The sequence below is a fragment of the Corythoichthys intestinalis genome, chromosome 7 (assembly GCF_030265065.1).
Source record: "Corythoichthys intestinalis isolate RoL2023-P3 chromosome 7, ASM3026506v1, whole genome shotgun sequence".
Classification (NCBI taxonomy): Eukaryota; Metazoa; Chordata; class Actinopteri; order Syngnathiformes; family Syngnathidae; genus Corythoichthys; species Corythoichthys intestinalis.
The window spans coordinates 2,382,787-2,401,427 of NC_080401.1; the positions used below are offsets into that span (position 1 = coordinate 2,382,787).

General features: G+C 42.0%; 1 protein-coding gene across 1 annotated transcript in view; it reads left to right on the top strand.

The window, feature by feature from the left end:
• The first annotated feature begins 6,003 nt into the window (after positions 1-6,003).
• kifap3a (kinesin-associated protein 3a) overlaps positions 6,004-18,641 on the top strand; it is a 75,562-nt gene continuing 62,924 nt past the window's right edge. The window contains exons 1-3 of the mRNA XM_057841134.1: positions 6,004-6,226; positions 11,520-11,651; positions 11,756-11,901. Of these exons, the coding sequence (XP_057697117.1) occupies positions 6,186-6,226; positions 11,520-11,651; positions 11,756-11,901 (319 nt within the window). The 5' untranslated portion in view covers positions 6,004-6,185. The remainder of the gene's footprint in view (positions 6,227-11,519; positions 11,652-11,755; positions 11,902-18,641) is intronic.

An 18,641-nucleotide genomic window follows, 5' to 3' on the forward strand; every position in this document is an offset into this window, starting at 1 on the left:
TCCTTGGACACAATGTACTTAGCTTTTTCATCTTAAATCTCATTATTAATGTCACAGTGCTTGAGTGTCAAGCAGATTGCAGTAGTCACATGAATTCACATGAATCATATGACCATTAACACGAATAGTATTTTTGATCTATCATGAGCCAAACTAAATTTAGAAACTTGACATTATCTATCACATATGGGTGGAGCCTGACAAATGTTGCTGAGTGGTGTAAGTACTATATTGTCTGCAGAGCAGGTTTACCACATTAGAATGATCATATAAATGCAAGTACAAGTGGTCATGAATAAGGGGGAAAAATGGATTGCATAATTACTCATTTTATTAACATTTGTTTTGTGTTCAGTAGAGTAACATTTGCCAAACAGAGGTGATGTTGCCACTAAATTTGAAGCCATAATCCCTAGCCTATTTTCTCTTAGTGCCTGATGTGCCTTTTTATTTTCTGTATTTATTTTTTAAGTGAGTGTGCAATGTGCAACCCTGTGTGTGTGGCTTTTTGGTGCTTTCAAGCACACCTTGCTTCGCTTGTGAATGCCAGTGGAGTAACAATGCACCTAAGCTACATTACATGCAGCTGCTTTGACGCTCTACGCTCCTGCACCTCCCAATTTCAGCATCTTAGAATTTTCATCGTCCTCTGAAAAATATGTTGGAAGGACTTGAGGGAATTTGATGTTATGTAGATAATGTGATCATCTGGGGCTCCACTCTACCAGAGCATAATGAAAGACTGGCAAAAGTACTCCAAAGGGTAAATATCCTTATTCTGAGTACACCTTTTTATCTGTAGGGTGTGGCATGCTTAAAGTGGCCTTGAGCTTCCTCTCATCTAGCTCAATGCCTTTCATGGACAGTTTGTCTCCAAGAAATGTTATTTCTTGAACACCAAATTGGCATGTGGGACGATTCAATGTCAGTCTATTTTTATTACACTAAACACACAATACAATACGTTAGTAAGTTTTTAAAAAAGCAACAAATTGAAGAGACTGTGTTGTTTTCCATGAAGCCGCTGGTAAGATTTTGTAGTATATTTATATGTTGTATTGTATATTTTACTTAGATTACTGTTTGTTTTGTGGCGAGTTAGGAAAGGAGTCGCAGGCGGAGTATCAAACAAAGGCGCTAATCCGCGTTGTTTATTTAACATGTGTGCTGCAACAAATATTAGCTGTATAACTGTGACATGCAAGCCGGCTGTTCCCTCAACCAAATAAGTCCACCCGGAAACCACGCAACGCGCCAACATAAGTTCCGCCGGTGAATTCTGTTAACACTTGCTACATATGCCCCCCCCCCCAGAATTCACCCATAGACAAAATCCGACCGACGGGGAGGAATGATAAGCCGACCCCTACGAGAACAAGAAAAAGGGGCAGAGGAAGGCAAGGAACCCGAGAACAAACAGTCCTCAGGAATGTCAAAAGAGGACGCAACAGGGCGGGACCCCGGTGGACGGCCACGTACACAGTAGAGGGGCCCGGGCCAAGTCCACCGGACCGGCCACATCCACGTGCGCAGGCTTAGCTCTGTCCACGGACACAGACTCCGATCTGCCGCCCACGTCCACGACCAACGTCTTGTCATCAAAACGAAGCACCTGAAACGGCCCATCGTACGGAGGGCGCAAGGGTCACCAATGGGCGTCGTGGCAAACGAAGACGAACTTGGCTGAGCGCAGACTGGATGGCACGTGAGAAACAGGAGAACCGTGCTGGGATGTGGGAACGGGGGCGAACGACCTGGCAGCGTCCTGCAACGAAGACCGCAGTTTGGCAGGAGACCAGGGAACAGTAGGGTCCGGGATGAACTCCCCCGGCACCTTCAGCACCTGGCCGTAGACGAGCTCAGCAGAAGAGCATTGCAGATCCTCCTTGGGGGCCGTCCTAAGCCCCAGTATGACCCAGGGAAGCTTGTCGACCCAATAACAGTCAGTCAAAGGGGCGCGCAAAGCGGCCTTCATCGAGCGGTGAAACCTCTCGCACAGCCCGTCAGCTTGTGGGTGGTACGCCGTTGTGCGGTGTACTTTGACCCCAAGGCCAGTGGCAACAGAGTTCCAGAGCTCCGAGGTGAACTGGGAACCCCTGTCAGAAGAGAGGTCAGCAGGGGGGCCAAAACGAGCAACCCACGTACTAATGAACGCCCGGGCCACCTCGGACGATGACGTGGAAACCAGCGGGACTGCTTCAGGCCAGCGAGTCGTTCTATCCACCATCGTCAGGAGGTAGCAGAATCCCTGCGACGGGGGAAGCGGACCCACCAGGTCGATGTTTACGTGGTTGAATTTCCTCAGCGGAACGACAAAAGGCGCCAACGGGGCCTTGGTGTGGTGGTGCACCTTAGCGCGTTGACAGGCCACACAAGAGTCAACCCAAACGTGCACGTCCTTCTTCAACCCCCTCCACACGAACTTCTGAGCCACCAACCGCACAAACGCCTTCCTGCCGGGGTGTACTAGGCCATGGACAGCGTCAAAAACGACCTAGTGCCAGCCAAGCGGGCCCAAAGGTCTCGGCCAGCCCATAGAGGTGTCGCACCACAGTCTGGCGCCTGAGTCGCCGACCGCAACCTCCTCCAGATGAAGGCCATTGTCAGTCTCTGAGGAGCTGAGTGTCACGGCCGGAGGCCTGATCCGCACCCATGCCAGCGAAATCCAGTCCCAGCTGCACAGTGTTGATGGCGGCCCTGGAGAGACAGTCAGCAACCACATTTGACTTACCTGCAATGTGGCGAATGTCCGTAGTGAACTCTGAGATGAATGACAGCTGGTGTTGCTGGCGGGCGGACCAGGGTTCGGCGACCTTAGACAAGGAGAACGTGAGCGGCTTGTCGTCGACGAAAACCGTGAAGGCACGCCTTTCCAGGAGGAACCGAAAATGGCGGATTGCCAACCAAACAGCTAACAGCTCCCTGTCGAACGTGCTGTACTTGCGTTCCCTGGGGACGAGCTGCCGGCTGAAAAAGGCGAGAGGTTGCCACTCGCCGCCGACCTGCTGCTCCAAAACGGCAAAGTCGGATGCGTCAGTAGTGAGGGCGACCGGAGCCCCAGGGCGTGGATGAACCAGCATGGCCGCCTGGCACAGAGCTGCCTTCGTGTCCTCAAAGGCCGGGATTCTCTCAGTCGACCGCGTGGTCAGGGGCCACATTTTTGAGGGCCGCATACAAAGGGTGCATGATGTGGGCAGCGCGGTGGATGAATCTCTGGTAGAAGGTCACCATCCCGAGGAACTCTCTGAGACCCCGAGCGGTACGAGGTCGAGGGAATGCAGAAACAGCCTCCACCTTCGACAAAAGGGGTGCGGCGCCGTCCCTGGTGATGAGGTGACCAAGGAACTGGATCGAAGGCACGCCAAAAACGCATTTAGACGGGTTAATGATCAGGCCATGATGGCTGAGGTGCGTGAAGAGCTCGGGCAGGTGCAGCAGGTGCTCCGCCTCCGAGGAGCTGGCGACGAGGACGTTGTCCAAATACACAAAGACGAAAGCTAAGTTTCTAAGGCCCGAGTCCATCAGCCGTTGGAACGACTGGGCAGCATTTTTCAGGCCGAACGGCATCCTGAGGAACTCGAACAGTTCGAAAGGAGTAATCACAGCAGTCTTAGGAACATCCGCAGGTAGCACAGGGACTTGATGGTAGCCCCGCACAAGGTCCACTTTAGAATAAAACACTTTACCAGCTAGGTGACTAGAGAAGTCCTGAATGTGTGGGACTGGGTAGCGGTCAGGTGTGGTTGCATCATTGAGGCACCTATAGTCCCCGCACGGACGCCAGCCACTGTCAGGTTTCGGGACCATTTGGAGTGGTGAGGCCCACGGGCTGTCCGAACGGCGAATGATGCCGAGACGTTCCATGTTGTCAAATTCAGATTTGGCGGCTGCCAATCTATCTGGGTTGAGACGTCAGCCTCTTGCGTGGATGGGGGGCCCATTGGTGTCGATATGGTGCTCGACCCCGTGCTTTGTCGTGGAGGCCGAAAAGGTGGGTTTCGTCAGGCCGAGGAACTCACGGAGGAGCTGTTGATAAATGTCCTCAGAAAGTGAGCTGTTGAGACACTTAAATGTCCCCACGTCACGAACACATGCGAATGAGGAAAAAAATTCAAAGCATCCACTAGGCGGCCATTTTTAACGTCGACGAGCAATCCATGAGCACACAGGAAATCAGCACCAAGAAGGGGAAAGGAGATGTCAGCAGTCACAAAGTCTCACGAGAATCATTGACCCCCAAAACATAACTCCACGGACTTGGTGCCGTACATCCGGATGGGGGCGCCGTTGGCAGAAGACAAGGGTGGGACATATACCCCGCCGGCGGCGGCGTCCGCAGAGGCCGGCAAGACACTCCTCTGGGCGCCGGTGTCACAAAGGAATTTGCGTCCCGAGAGGGCGTCTTGGATGAACAGCAGCCTACTCCTCGCGCCTGCACTCACGGCCGCAACTGAGCGCAGGCACTGGGGTTTTCCGACACGTGAGTGCAAGGAGAGTGGCACTTTTTAGCTTTAGGACCAAAACGTGCATTGAACACCAACCCGATCTTGACCGGCCGTCAGTGGCAGCACGCACACTATTAGATGGAGGTAAGGCAGCCGGTGTGGAGAAGGGGCAAGTCGGGGCCAACACCTCATGAGCGAAACGGTGGGTGGCCAGGAAGAACCGGTCAGCCTCCTCCGCCAGAGCCCGAGGCTCAGCAATAGGTGTATTAGCGAGAGCTGTTTGGACGTGTGGCGGCATATAACGAAGGAACAGCTCAATGAAAAGGAAGTTTGGTTCTTCCGAACCAATAGGTTATGCATCCTCTCCATGAGCTCAGATGGCTTACTGTCCCCAAGGCCCGGAATAGCGAGGAGGCGCCGAGCACGTTCGGACCGTGACAGTTCAAAAATCTTGAGCAGGTATGTCTTGAGGACAGCATACTTATCCAGTTCAGGCGGGGAAGTGATAAAACTCACAGCTCTAGCGGCAGTAGAACTAGTAAGTGCAGACACAACGTGGTAATAACGCGTGGCGTCGTCAGTAATTCCGCAGAGGGCTAACTGAGCCTCTGCTTGAGCGAACCATGTGGCCGCGGCCGACTCCCAAAACTCCGGTAGCTTCAGAACGGAAGCGTTCGCCATGTTGTTAAAGTCAATGAAAAGTTCAGCCTCGGAAACTTCGGCGAGACGAGCGTCGGGGTCACCACTGTGGTATGTGTGTATTGTATATTTTACTTAGATTACTGTTTGTTTTGTGGCGAGTTAGGAAAGTAGTCGCAGGCGGAGTATCAAACAAAGGCGCTAATCCGCGTTGTTTATTTACCATGTGTGCTGCAACAAATATTAGCTGTATAACTGTGACATGCAAGCCGCGGGAGAACACCTACTTCCGGCTGTTCCCTCAACCAAATAAGTCCACCCGGAAACCACGCAACGCGCCAACATAAGTTCCGCCGGGGAATTCTGTTAACACTCGCTACTGTTTTTTATTTTTCTTGATATTGTAACTGCTATTGATCACGTATTGATCAGTGTATATAACCTTTGAAACTATTATTTGTGTTTACAAAGCAGACGTTTATTCAGAAATGCATCATTAAATAAGGTTTTGGGTAACTGTTATACCCACTGCATTTATATTGGCTTTCAAAACAGGACCTGAGTTATATTTTCTCACCATTAACATGTAAATGTGAACTGATGAGACAATAAAATCATTAAATAACAAAACAAAACAAAACAAGAAAAACAATAGACTTCTAGGCAGTCTAAGTGAGTGCTTCTCTGGTCTGGCGGGCTCGACTGCAGGTGAGCGATTTTCTCAAGCACACGTAACTCGCTAAATTCTTGACGGATTTACAAACTGTCTGGTTAATGGTAAACCATATTCATGGCTAGACTTCAGAATGGACTTTGAGATGTTTTGAATATTCTTAAGTGCAGTAAACATACTGTATCTCTGTTTATACAGACCAAGTCGAATGTTACCGACGCAAAATGGCAGACCAGTGACTACGCCCATCCGTATTGCCGGTGGAAGCCATTTAACTGAACAGTCCACGTGACCAAATCATGTGACGTCCCGCACGCCTCCATTGGTTTGGCTAGTCGCCTTCGTCACGTCTGCACCGTCAACAACGACGTTTCCACCGGCTGTGGACAAGTGTAAACTAACTGTGACAGTCCCTTTCGTTTCTAAAGATGGATAATTTGCAAACTGGGGATCCGCGGTATCTTAAAAGGTAACTGCTTCTTTGTTGGCTTGAAAGCTGCTAGCTCTTTTGGAAACAATGATGCATGAGGATGATGATGATGACGACAACTAAGAGCTAGACCATCACATAATAGGCCATTTCCCATCAAGGAAACACCCAAATATTTATCTATTAATTCAAGCGTAATCCTGACCCAGGATCACCAATCATTTTGGACGATGCAGCAGTCGTTTCTCACGTAAAGCAAAATTTGGCGCATCGGCAAATTCACGATTGTATTAAAATAGGCACTTGGACAAAACATGAATCGTCATCTTTTTCACCCATTTTTGTTTGCATTCTACAAGGCTCACACAACCATTTTTATTAAAAAAAAAAAAAAAAAAAAAAGAAAAGAAAAAAAGTAAGTTATAAGGGAAAATGTTAAATATTTTGTCCATTGATACAATGATAACGCTCATTATTTCAAATTACAATCAATTATAGTGGATTCTAAGTACTCAAAGTTTGACAATGCAAAAATCACTTGTACTTCTTACATACCCAAACTTGATAAAGGTTCAAAGTTGATCCGGAAAAAAATGCTTCGGGCTAGGGTTGCGAACCCCTGACAAAAAAAAAAAAAAAAAATAGGGACACCTCATTAGTAGTGCTAGCCGGCTGGATAACCGTTACCCTTTACTTATTTTTGTATGTGAAAAGATTTGTTTTTATTTTTTTATTACTAATAACAACATTACACAAACCTTAATTAATTAGGTACTTATTTAAGTGATACAAACACATGGATAAACAAAAATTACCATCAATATATTTATAATAATAACAAAAAAATCTTAAAAAAAAAAAAATCTGTCCTGCTGAATTTAAAACAATGATTTAACCTTTAAGGTCCTGAGCTTTGTTGTGTGTGTGTTTGTGTGTTTTTGCTCGTTTTTTTTTTTTTTTTTTAAATACTTTTTAAAAAGTGCTCACATAAACATATGTACTATTACTGAAAATAAAGTACACTGAGAAGAACAAGAAAACAAATGTTCATCTTTGTGAACATGCTTTTTACTAGGCCTGAAAGATATTAGAAAAAAAAACTATCATTGTGATTTTTTTTGGAGGGTTTGCGATATTAAAACTAGAAGAATTTTTACCAGATAACTTGAATAGCTCTGTTTCGGATAGGCCTGATCGATATTGGAAAACAATTAACGTTGCGATATATACTGTATTGCCAAAACTCCACACTTGGTTGCACTGGTGCGGGCCTAACTTTTTTTTTTAAGGTGCACCACCACAAAATGTGGGCGCACACACATTTTTCATTGAATCACATTTAACGGCATACCTTTAATCACTCTCCATAATATTCATATAATTCTTTCATCTTCTGAATCACTTATGCTCATGAGGGTCACAGGGGTGCAAGAGCCTATCACAGCTAACTCCAGGCAGAAGGCTAGGTACATCCTGAACTGATTGCAAGCCAGTCGCAGGGCACACAACCATTCACGCACACACTCACACCTACGGATAATTTGGAGTGTTCAATCAGCATGGTATGCACGTTTTTTTTGGGATGTGGCAGGAACCTGGAGAAAACCCACGCACGTACGGTAGGAACATGCAAACTCCACACAGAAAGGCCGGAGCCAGGATTTGTATTTTCAACGATTAAATATATTCTTTGTGTAACGTTTACAATTTGTGTGTGTGTGAAACCATCTGCAGTTGATCATGGGCATTAAATTACTTTAAAGTGGCATTAAAAAGCTTTAAATGAGATTTGCGGATACCTGTAGAAACCCTGGTTCAGTACATAATCTTTGAGACATGAACTTTACATTTATGTACAGTCCTTATACTAGCCAATGTGGCAAGGCGTGGCATTATATGGCATCTTCAGAGCAACATCATATTTCAGATTAAGAAAAAAATAGATAAGATGTAAACAACAAACTAACAGTTAAAAATCAAATCTACTCATCATTTTTCATCATCACTTTCAAAGTCCCCATTTTTGAAAGCATACAACGCCTGTCCTAAAGTAATATTATTATAGTATTATATTAGAGAATAGAGATCAACCGATATGGGTTTTACAGGACCGATACCGATTATGAGTTGTCAGAGGGGACGATAACCGATTTTTGGAGCCGATGTAAGTAAAAGTATAAGTAAAAGCGTAAAAAATAAATAATTCAATCACTGAACTTCATTGAAATGCTTAAAGCATGTTAATTGAATCACACAAATAGAAAATAATAGCTCCAGAAGTGCCCGAATTTCCTAGACTCAGACACGCGTCTTATAAAGTTGAATAAAAGGTTAAATAAATAGCTCTCAGATTTTTTTCCACAGAAAATGCAGGTATAAAACCACAAATATAAAACCAGGTCTAGACTAATGGACAAACTAATCATAAAAGCAACAAATGGGAAACCCCGTTTAAAATAGCTTTTTTTTTTTTTTTTTTCATATCGACCTGTCGGACTAAAAAAAGGCCGGTATACGTTATACGAAACGATATACGTCAAATATTGGTGCCGATAATCGGTGTATCTCTACTCATGACATCGAAACATACTTTTAGATCCGTTTCGGACAAAAATATTCAGCCACCAGATTCATGGTGCATGCTTAGTAACCATGTCTTCGATATTCAATTTTTGTCGGTGGGCCTGGAATGTAAACCCTGTGATAAACCGGGTTCCCGGATCGACTACTGCAATTCACTGCTCTTCGGCCTCGCCATTAAATCCCTGCAGAAACTGCAGCTCCTCCAAAACTCTGCAGCCCGCCTCGTCACAAGAACCCCAGCCACACACCTCACCCTCCCTTCATCCTCCGTCAACTCCATTGGCATCTGATCCAAAGAAGAATCAACTACAGCGGTTGGCTTGTGTGTTACATTTCTGCTTGAATGTCCATAAAGCATCGCAATTTGGCTGCTTCCAAACCACCACCTCAGACTTCCACCTTGCTTCAAGCTACAACTTTAACTTATAGAGAGACTGGCGAACGGAGGTCGAAGAAGACTGCTGGTGGAGGTCTCTTTAGCCTTAATCCATATCAGCAAAAAGTGTTCCATCTCCTCCGAAAATAGCGCTATGACGTTTAGAGGGAATAGTTGTCCCCTTGGATGCTTTGACCATTTTGAAAGATCCAAGACATATTCCCGCCGTATAGTCGAGCCAGTTCACTGAAGCGCACACCGCACTCATAGTTTTCTATCATTTCCTTCTTAATTTCAATGGGAAGCAGCGCCTTTTTCCACCACCTGCACAACCTTTCTTGGGACTCATGTTGATTTTCCTCACAAGAAAATCCGCCGTGCTGCCAAAACAATGAAATCTTGACTCTGTCATAAATCGCATTTCAAGCATGTCGTCAAATGATAAGTCAAATTTTATGTCTGATGTCAAAAGGCTCGTATGTTGATGCGTTCGTATGTCGAGATACCACTGTATAAGATCCTCCTCATCACTTTTAAAGCTCTAAACCCAGGGCGTAAGTTTGGTCTCAATATTGGTAGGGACGATTATAACAGCACAACCTGCATGTCGCTTTTTGGTGGGGATGGGACATTAATAAGACCAAACACACTGGGTGAAGGGCGGTCAGGGCTACATTTCTCACCAATAAGAACCTAATTAATTGATAGGCTAAATAATTAATGTAAAATGAATCTGTATTGACCTATACTAACTTGCAAATTTACAGTAGAAAGTCTTAATCTGATCATTTTTCTTAAATCTAGTCGAATTTTCTTCATCTTGTTTTGAGTTTTAAAAGCTAGTTAACAGATTAATGCATCAGATTCTTCCACTTAGTTTTAGTAAATATTACCATTTGTTCTTATTAAGCCCAAAATTCTAAAAGTCGGTCATTTTTCACCTCAATATCGAAAAAAATGCTTTCAAATAATGTTTTGAACAATATCTATTCTTCATTTCTGACAAACAGGTTTTTAAAAGATTAAATATAGAAGCTTTTTGCTTAAGCCTGTCTTATTTTCAGCTAGGTACTTTTCTTATTTCAAGAAATCTGACTAAAATTTACTTGAACCATTGGCAAATAATTTCACTCATTCCTAGTAGATTTACTAAAAACAAGGGATTTTTTTTTTTTTTTCAGTTTTAAGGAGATGGGTTTTTACAGTGCATATGTATAGGTTCAGGTGATACACCGTTCGATTCAAACTGTTGCTTTCAAAAACTACTAAAGAAACATATTGAAGACTTCCAGAATAAATGTCTGGATTTTATTAGCAAATTGAAATTGCAATATTTGAACACAAATTTGTGTATTGACATACAAAGAAATATAAAACTGTTAATCATTTCTTAACTATCCAGGAACGCAAAAAATTAAACATTTGTCTTAATACCACTCAAAATTGTATGCTAAATAAATTAAATAAAACAACAACAAAAAACTTCTTAGGGAATAACAAAAATAAGTAAAAATGGAGCCTTCCTTCAGGAGAAACACTACTTTTGTCCACAAGCACAGCCAAACTCAACAAAAACTGAAAGCTCCTTTGGGCTGCTTTAAGACCACATAAGCAAAATAAAAATGAAAACTGTGAAAAAGGAGGTTAACCTTGGTTCACTACATTTCTTACAACTGAGCAGAGTTCCCTATATTTCTCAGTTTAATTAACGTTAACATTGTAGAATACACATACAGGAGGACACTTCTCCTAAAGCAGCTTCCTACTCAGGTTAGCAAGTTCAGACAGTTTAATGTAATGGTAATGTTAAACTGTGATGCAGGGCGGACTTTCAATTCAGGTCGTGGTTTTTGTTCCTGTCGATCCAGCACAGATAGTTGAGCCAATTAGGTTTCTGCTAAAACAAGCAGCACCTGACTGAAATCAACTGATTGCACTTGTAAAGCAACAGATTGGTGAAAAAATATAGTCCTCATGTTTGGTTGGAATGAAATCCTGCACCCCCTTTGTGGAATAGGTTCGCGATCCCTAACATACGGTTCCAGAGCGTTCAGCCACTCTGCCCCCCAGTTCTGGAACGCTCTACGTGACTTAATTTCTTTCCAACTTTTCAAATCCAGACTCAAAACCCACCTGTTTCAATGATCATACCCAGCTTGACCTCTATGCTGCTCCGTGCTGTATCCTCCTAATTTCCTTTTGCTTTTGATTTGTGCATTTTCTGACTTTAATTTGTTCCTCTTGTACAAGCGACCTTGAGTGTTCAGAAAGGTGCTTTGAAATAAAATGCGTGCTTATTATTATATATTATTTCACTGCATAGGCATCGACTATTTATTTTTGCTGCGGTTTCTTTGTGTTTCCAACTCACAGGAAAGTGAAGGGATGTACTCTCGATGTCCACCCAACAGAAAAAGCCATTGTGGTCCAGTATGAAGTGGAAGCAATGATACTTGGAGAGCAGGGGGATGCCATGATCGGAGGTCACAAAGAGTGCCAGAAAATGTATGAAGTTTTCTTTATTTTATTGTGTTTGGATTGTGCATAACCTTTAAGTATTTCACTTGTCAAATTAATACTGGTAGTCTTACTTTTTCTTTACTCCGCAGCATTCGTCTGAAGAGCTTGAATTCCAACACGGACACATCATCGCTGGCTCGCAAAGTTGTGGAAGAATGTCATCTGATTCATCCCTCAAAACTTAATGAGGTTGAACAACTGCTATTCTACCTCCAAAACCGCAGACAGCCAAATGGTATGAAGAATTTCTGAGATTTACAATTACCGAGTTTTTCGGACAATAATCGATCCGGAGTTTAACTTGCACTAGCCAAAAATACATTTAAAAGGAGGAAAAAACATATGAGTCACACTGGGAGGGTAAGTCACATTTTTGGGGGGGGATTTTTTTTTTGAAGGGGGGTTGGTGAAATCAAACACTAAGAACAATTTAAAATACAAATACAATGGAGAACAGTAGGCTGAATACGTGCATGGTACACTAACATAACACATTCATTTCATGTTGCAAGACGTATTAACAACAAACTGTGAAGAGGTCTACAAACACAACCGCTAGCTTCTACTGTTAGATTTTATAAAGATGCATTTTGGTGATTAAAAATGTTTTTTTGTCAATAATATAAAATGATACACGCTTTTTGATGTACTTTTCAAAAATAAAGGGAACAAAGTAAGCCTCCTTGCGTTTGTAACCCCTTATGCAGAGGTGGGTAGAGTAGCCAAACATTTTACTCAAGTAAGAGTAGCGTTAATTCTAAATAATGTTACTCAAGTAAAACTAGTCATTCAAAAATTTTGTCAATTACAAGCAAAAAAGTATTCGTTAAAAAGAATACTCTAGTAATGGGTAACATTGTGAGTAACGGCTTATTAAAATCTCATTAAAAAAAAAAAAGGTATATTTTTTTTCTCAACACAACTTCACCTACAGTATATGAACTGTTTTTATTATACTTTATGTATAATATATAAATATATATAATACAACACGGCGGGGCTAAAAGTAACATTAGGTGCAGGGAAACTGTAACTCACCGTATGCTGAATCATCTTTTTTTTTTTTTTCTTTTTAAACAAAGGCCTCTCCTAAAACTTTCGGATACTTGGCTTTAGCAATACGGTTCGCCACGAGGTGCGATGCTCTCTGTGCATTCGCTTTTGTTGCCTCGTTTGCTAGCTTTTAGCCATATATTATGCAGAATGGACTTGGTTGTAGGCTCCTCTTCTGGCTTAGCAGGTAGCCTTTTCTCCGTCAAAAAGCTGTCAAAAGACGTCACCGCCCGGAGCACACAGGCAGCAGCAGCAGCAGCGAATGTTACTGTTTACATTGACGAATGCTGGGCTGCAATCATAGGTTGAGTTTGACTTTGGGGGCAGGGGGGCCACAACATGTTGATGACCGTGAAACACAGTGTCAGCAATAAAATGAACTTACAAGACTATTTAAAATAATAAGTTGAAAATGAACGTTTTTTTGTTTCCCATCATTCTTGAGGGGAATTCTAAATCTGGCTGCTGGCAGGACAGCTATACTTTTCGCCAAGATCATCATCCATTGAATATGGCACGCCCGCCGGTGTCATGCCAAGGTAGTATAGTTACCTCAGTCAAAAATTGTATCCCCTGGGTGGAGCCATATGGAGGTAGATTTGTGGGGGAAAAAAAAAAAAAGTTGTTTCAATAAAAAGAAAAGTTGCTTCAATCAAAATACCGTATATATTTTCAATTAAAATTTTTTTATCTTCAATCAAAAAAATGTGTTTGAATGCAAAAATAAATTTGAAATAAAAAAAAATGCATTTGAAATCTATTTTTATTTGATTTTTTTTTTTTTTTTGGTTAAAGCAACTTTTTTGATTGAAATAATGTTGTTTTTGGCCACATTTCGGCTTAGACATTTGTGTATTTATTATTCAATCAAAAAATAAGTTGCTTCACACACACACAAAAAAAAAGAAATTCAAAAAAAAAAATCACTTCAATCAAAAAAAGAAACATTTCAATCATAGAAAAAAGTTTTTGAATGCAAAAAAATATTTCAGACTCAAAAATTTGCATTGAACACTTAATTTTGCATTTAAAAATTTTCTTTGATTTTAGCTATCCTTTTTGTGTTTGTGTATGGGTAGGACATTTGTGTCTAAATCATTGAATCACCCAAAAAGTTGCTTCAATCATAAAAAAAATATTTTCAATCAAAGAAAAAAATCATTTGAAAAAATTGTCCTCCCTTTTTTATTTATTTATTTTTTAAATAATATGCAGAGCAAATGACCGTCTAAGGTGCTAGTCACATGATCTGTTTGAAAAATAATTTGGACCCATTATAAAAATATCTTTTTTTGTTCATTTCATTCATTTTTGTTGTTTGTTTTCTTGCTTTACAACTTTATATATATGTATAGAAAAGTCAATTAAATGCAATGACACTTTCTGCCACCCCTTAAACTCCGCTTATGGCTGCAATAGGTGTATAAACACCTCAGTAATGACGGCCAACCACTAGAGGGCCACGTACGTAAATCTCTACTCGGATTAGTCAAGAGACACAGGCCAGATTATGGTCATTAACAAATCATTTATTTTTTCTCTGCGGCCCGGTAGCCAATGTGCCACGGACTGGTAACGGTCTGGAATCCGTGCAAATAAATTGAATTGAATTGAGTTGCTGAGCCTATTACATGACCGTATTATGCTAACAAATGACACAAACATCATCAAATTTAGACCAGAACACTATGACCCATTACCCGACCAAAGAACATAAGTGCCCTCTAGTCGAGAAAAAACATTGTCACCTCTGATTAGTTTAATTTTGGTTATTGTTGTGATGTCTCATTGGTGAAACGGACAGCCACTGTTGGCATCTCTGGCAGCAATAAAGTCAATATGTTGAGTAGATATAAACTTCCATTTATTCACACAAATACAGTGCTGCTCAAAAGTTTGTGAACCCCCTCAACATTTTGGAATTTTCTATTATTTCAACCTGATTTCCTAATCAATCAATTCAGTAGTTTTTTTTTGTTTTTTTAACAGTTGTGTTGTCGAGACTAAATTAAAAAGAGTTTTCATCAACTGATGTAGGTGCAAAATTGAACTGTTTGGTCACAACCAAAACCGCCATGTCTGGCGAAAAGTCAACACTGCATACCACCAAAAGAACCTTCTCCCAACAGTGAAGCATGGAGGTGGGAATGTCAAGATCTGGGCTTGCTTTTCATCCTCAGGACCTGGACAACTCCACATAGTCCAGGGAATCATGAATTCTGAGGAATATTGTCAAATCCTAGAACATAACCTGACGCCATCTGTTTTGAAGTTAAAGCTTGGCAGAAGGTGGATCATGCAACATGATAATGATCCAAAGCATTCCAGCAATACAACCAAGGAATGGCTGAAAAAGAAGAAGATTCGTGTTCTGGACTGGCCCAGTCAAAGTCCTGACCTAAATCCCATTGAAATGCTGTGGCGGGACCTGAAGCGAGCAGTTCATGCCAGACGCCCATCAAACCTCTCTCAACTGACTGCGTTCTGCAAGGAAGAATGGGCAAAAATCCCCCAAAGTAGATGTGAGAGGCTGATTAGTCACTACAGAAACCGTTTGGTTGAGGTAATCTCTGCAAAAGGAGGCGCAATATCCTATTAACTGAAGGGGTTCACATACTTTTGCACACATGATATCTGAGTTTTTCTTAAATCAACCACTTTTGTTAAATAAAGAATGACAATATAACTATTTCTTTTGTTTCAGTCCATTATTTGGAATGTCAGTATTGTGGATTTGGGTATAACTTAACATTTAATAAGGTTATTTTAGTTTTTTTTACAAAAAATCTGACCATCGCTGTGGGGTTCACAAACTTTCGAGCAGCACTGTACATATCTGTTCATTTCACATGGTTGTACATGATATTTTTTGAAGCTGTATGTTTTATCTAAAGTACAAGGACTTCTGCTCTTTTTGTTTAGCTATGGCCGGCACTAGACAGCGATATAACTGGCATGGGGCGCCGAGATTTGGGGCGCTTTTTCTGGGGTCACCTCATGATGTTTTGAAAGATGTGTCCTTATCGATCAGCATTAAATTACTCTTTCCTTAATGAATGTATATAGACCCTACCCACCGACGTCATAAAACCACGTGCTCGCTGTATGGTTCCGCCCACTTGTCCGTCATTTTGTCTCTGTATTAGCATTGGTTTCAATTGATCGAGGAATTTAAAATGCATTTCATGGAAGACCCGGTGCTTTCTGATGCCGTAAACTCACTGGATGTGTTGCATAAAAGGCGTTATGTGGAAAAGCTTCGTTCTACAGTATACAGTCGCCAGATCCATATTTGATGCCTAAATCGATGATTTTTGACCGGCTGCCTTCGCCGTCTCTGCCTGACCCTGATATTTACAACTATCTTGTCCACACAAAATCAGCCTATTCTCACGAAAGTTTGAAAAACTTTAAGAGCTTGGAGGCTTATAAATGCTACGTTGCTGGTTGGGTGAAACAGGTCCTCGTACACGAAAATTCGGCAGGAATCTTGTGCTCGGAAGGTGAGTTACGAAATTTTCAATTCAAAATCTTTTGTTCTTGCTAACATCCACTGTCAAGTCTAATGTATTTCATGTCATTTGTCAATGGAGCTAGGGCTTTTAATGTTTATATGGTTTAGCGATAGCACTCTCACGACATACATACGTGTATGTTGTCGGCGATTAGCCTAGCAATGATCTTAATTGTGGTTGTCAGCCCAAAACCCTCTAAATATATATTAAATGCATCTTACCAGATATAAAATGACTACTACATAATCTGTGGTATTCGTTTGGAGCCCAGTATTCTCGTCGAATTGCAACAGCCCATCTCGCTCTCTCCTCTCCGTGTCTCTCGGAATCCGGTAGAACTTCAAGTCTCTCCGTCTATCTTCTCTGTTATTGCAACCGACCGCCACACACGCCTTCACCATTTTGATTATTAATGTTAACGAGCAGAAAAACACGCTGTAAATAGGAGGAATGTACGTAGCCGTAACAGGTCAACACGATGTGTTGACGGACAAGTGGGCGGCACCAGTCAGGAAAGCGGAGTTGTGACGTCACGTGGGTAGGTTCTATACCAGGGGTCGGCAACCTATGACACGCGTGTCAGCACTGGCACGCGAAGGGTTAACCAGTGACACGCGAGGGCATGGCAAAAAAAAAAAAAAAAGCGTGTTATGTTCATTGTCGGTTGTAGCTTTATCACTTGCTCAAGCGCCCCATCTTGTGGCCGTTTTATTTATTGGTTCTAAAACTGTAGAAGAAAAATGCAAATAGGAAGTTCTTCAAATGGGATTCAGTGTGTTACATGGCAGCTCCACTCTCACAACTTGAGTGGCATTTGTGTTCTTTAGAGCAACGTCTGTGAGTATTTTGTTGTCAAATTGAGAATTACACTCTTTATATTGTCTTTAGGTTGCATGTTTGAGGGGAAATGTGTTTGATATTTCTAATTAAGAACTACTGCATACAGGCTAATTGTGTTTGCATATATGGATGGCATTTTTGTTATTTGCAGCATTGTTGCTGATTGCATGTATTTTTTCATTGTTTTAGTTTCATAAAAAAGAAAAGAGACACATAAAGGATTACTGAAAACATACGGAGTGTGAAACTTTTCATGTTTAGCTGTTTGGATAGCGGAAGCGAGCCCATTTACAATGTGCCTTTTTACCGGAAATTAAGGCATTTTCAGTTGTGCGCCCTGTTATTTAGGGGCTTTACGGGACCGCCCCTCTCACCCACTCTGCCTGTGGCGTTATATGCGAGCAATAATTGATTTTGAGCACACCTCCAGCTCTTCCCCAATTTCTCGACTCCTGCGCTTGTCGGATTTTTTTTCTCTGCGCGTTTAATTCAGCCCACGCTACTAACATGTCACGAAGCCGACCAATCAGAGAGCTGGCGGAAGTACACTGTGTTACCAATTGCACTTTTTGGTAATTGCAACTCTGCACCGTAGGGTGTAGTGGACAGGCGATTAATGTGGCTTGTTGTCGTCGATTCGCCCGGTGCTTATTACTTCAGAGAGATGGTGATGTGTATAAAAACACAGTGACACGTTGGATGGTATTTTGCTGGAGACTTTTATTAACAAAACTAAAACCAGCATGGGACACAGCCACTTTTCATGGCGCTCTTCGCACAACTCTCTCTCAACACCTTGCTCCCTGCCTCTCTTTTTCTTACGCTTAACTAGTAAGCTGGTCATACTGTAGGGGACAGTGGCCCCTTGGGGGTGCCGGTAACAACTGGTTGGCTGGTTACTTCCGCTTGCTCTGTGCATTATGCCTCCGGAGCGTTGTGTGTGTGTCGCATAACAAGTGTCAAACGCAACTACGAGACGAAACATGAAATTCATGGAAAACAGGGCCAGGGATCACATTAAGGTAGTCATCTTTTGTATTTGTTATATAAAATCTAAAATTGTGCATAGAATTCACTGTTAGTGAAAAAGACAAAGTAGTCGCCTGACTTTGAAGGTTAAAACAGCCCGCTCTGTACTGTGAGAGACCTGCACTGAGAATCACGCTTGTTCCCCTTTTCTTGCTGGGTTGTGTGTGTGTGTGATATGTTTACATAAGATGATGCTCAAGTTTTGATATTTTCTAAAATATACTTTTATTTTTTAGTTATTTGTTAAAGAAGAATGGTAGTTGTAAGATTTCAACGTATGTTCATGTTGTTTTCTTTGGAGTAAAATTACAGCTCTGTTGGATATAAAAATTCGGATGTGCGTCATTAATCTTGGTGTGGCACACTGATTGACAAGAAAATTTGAAAGTGGCACGCCACACCAAAAAGGTTGCTGAACCCTGGTCTATACAGTGGGGAGAACAAGTATTTGATACACAGTCAATGGGAAAACCCATTGGCAGTGTATCAAATACTTGTTCTCCCCACTGTATCTTAGGTGATTAATGATTTCTTTTTG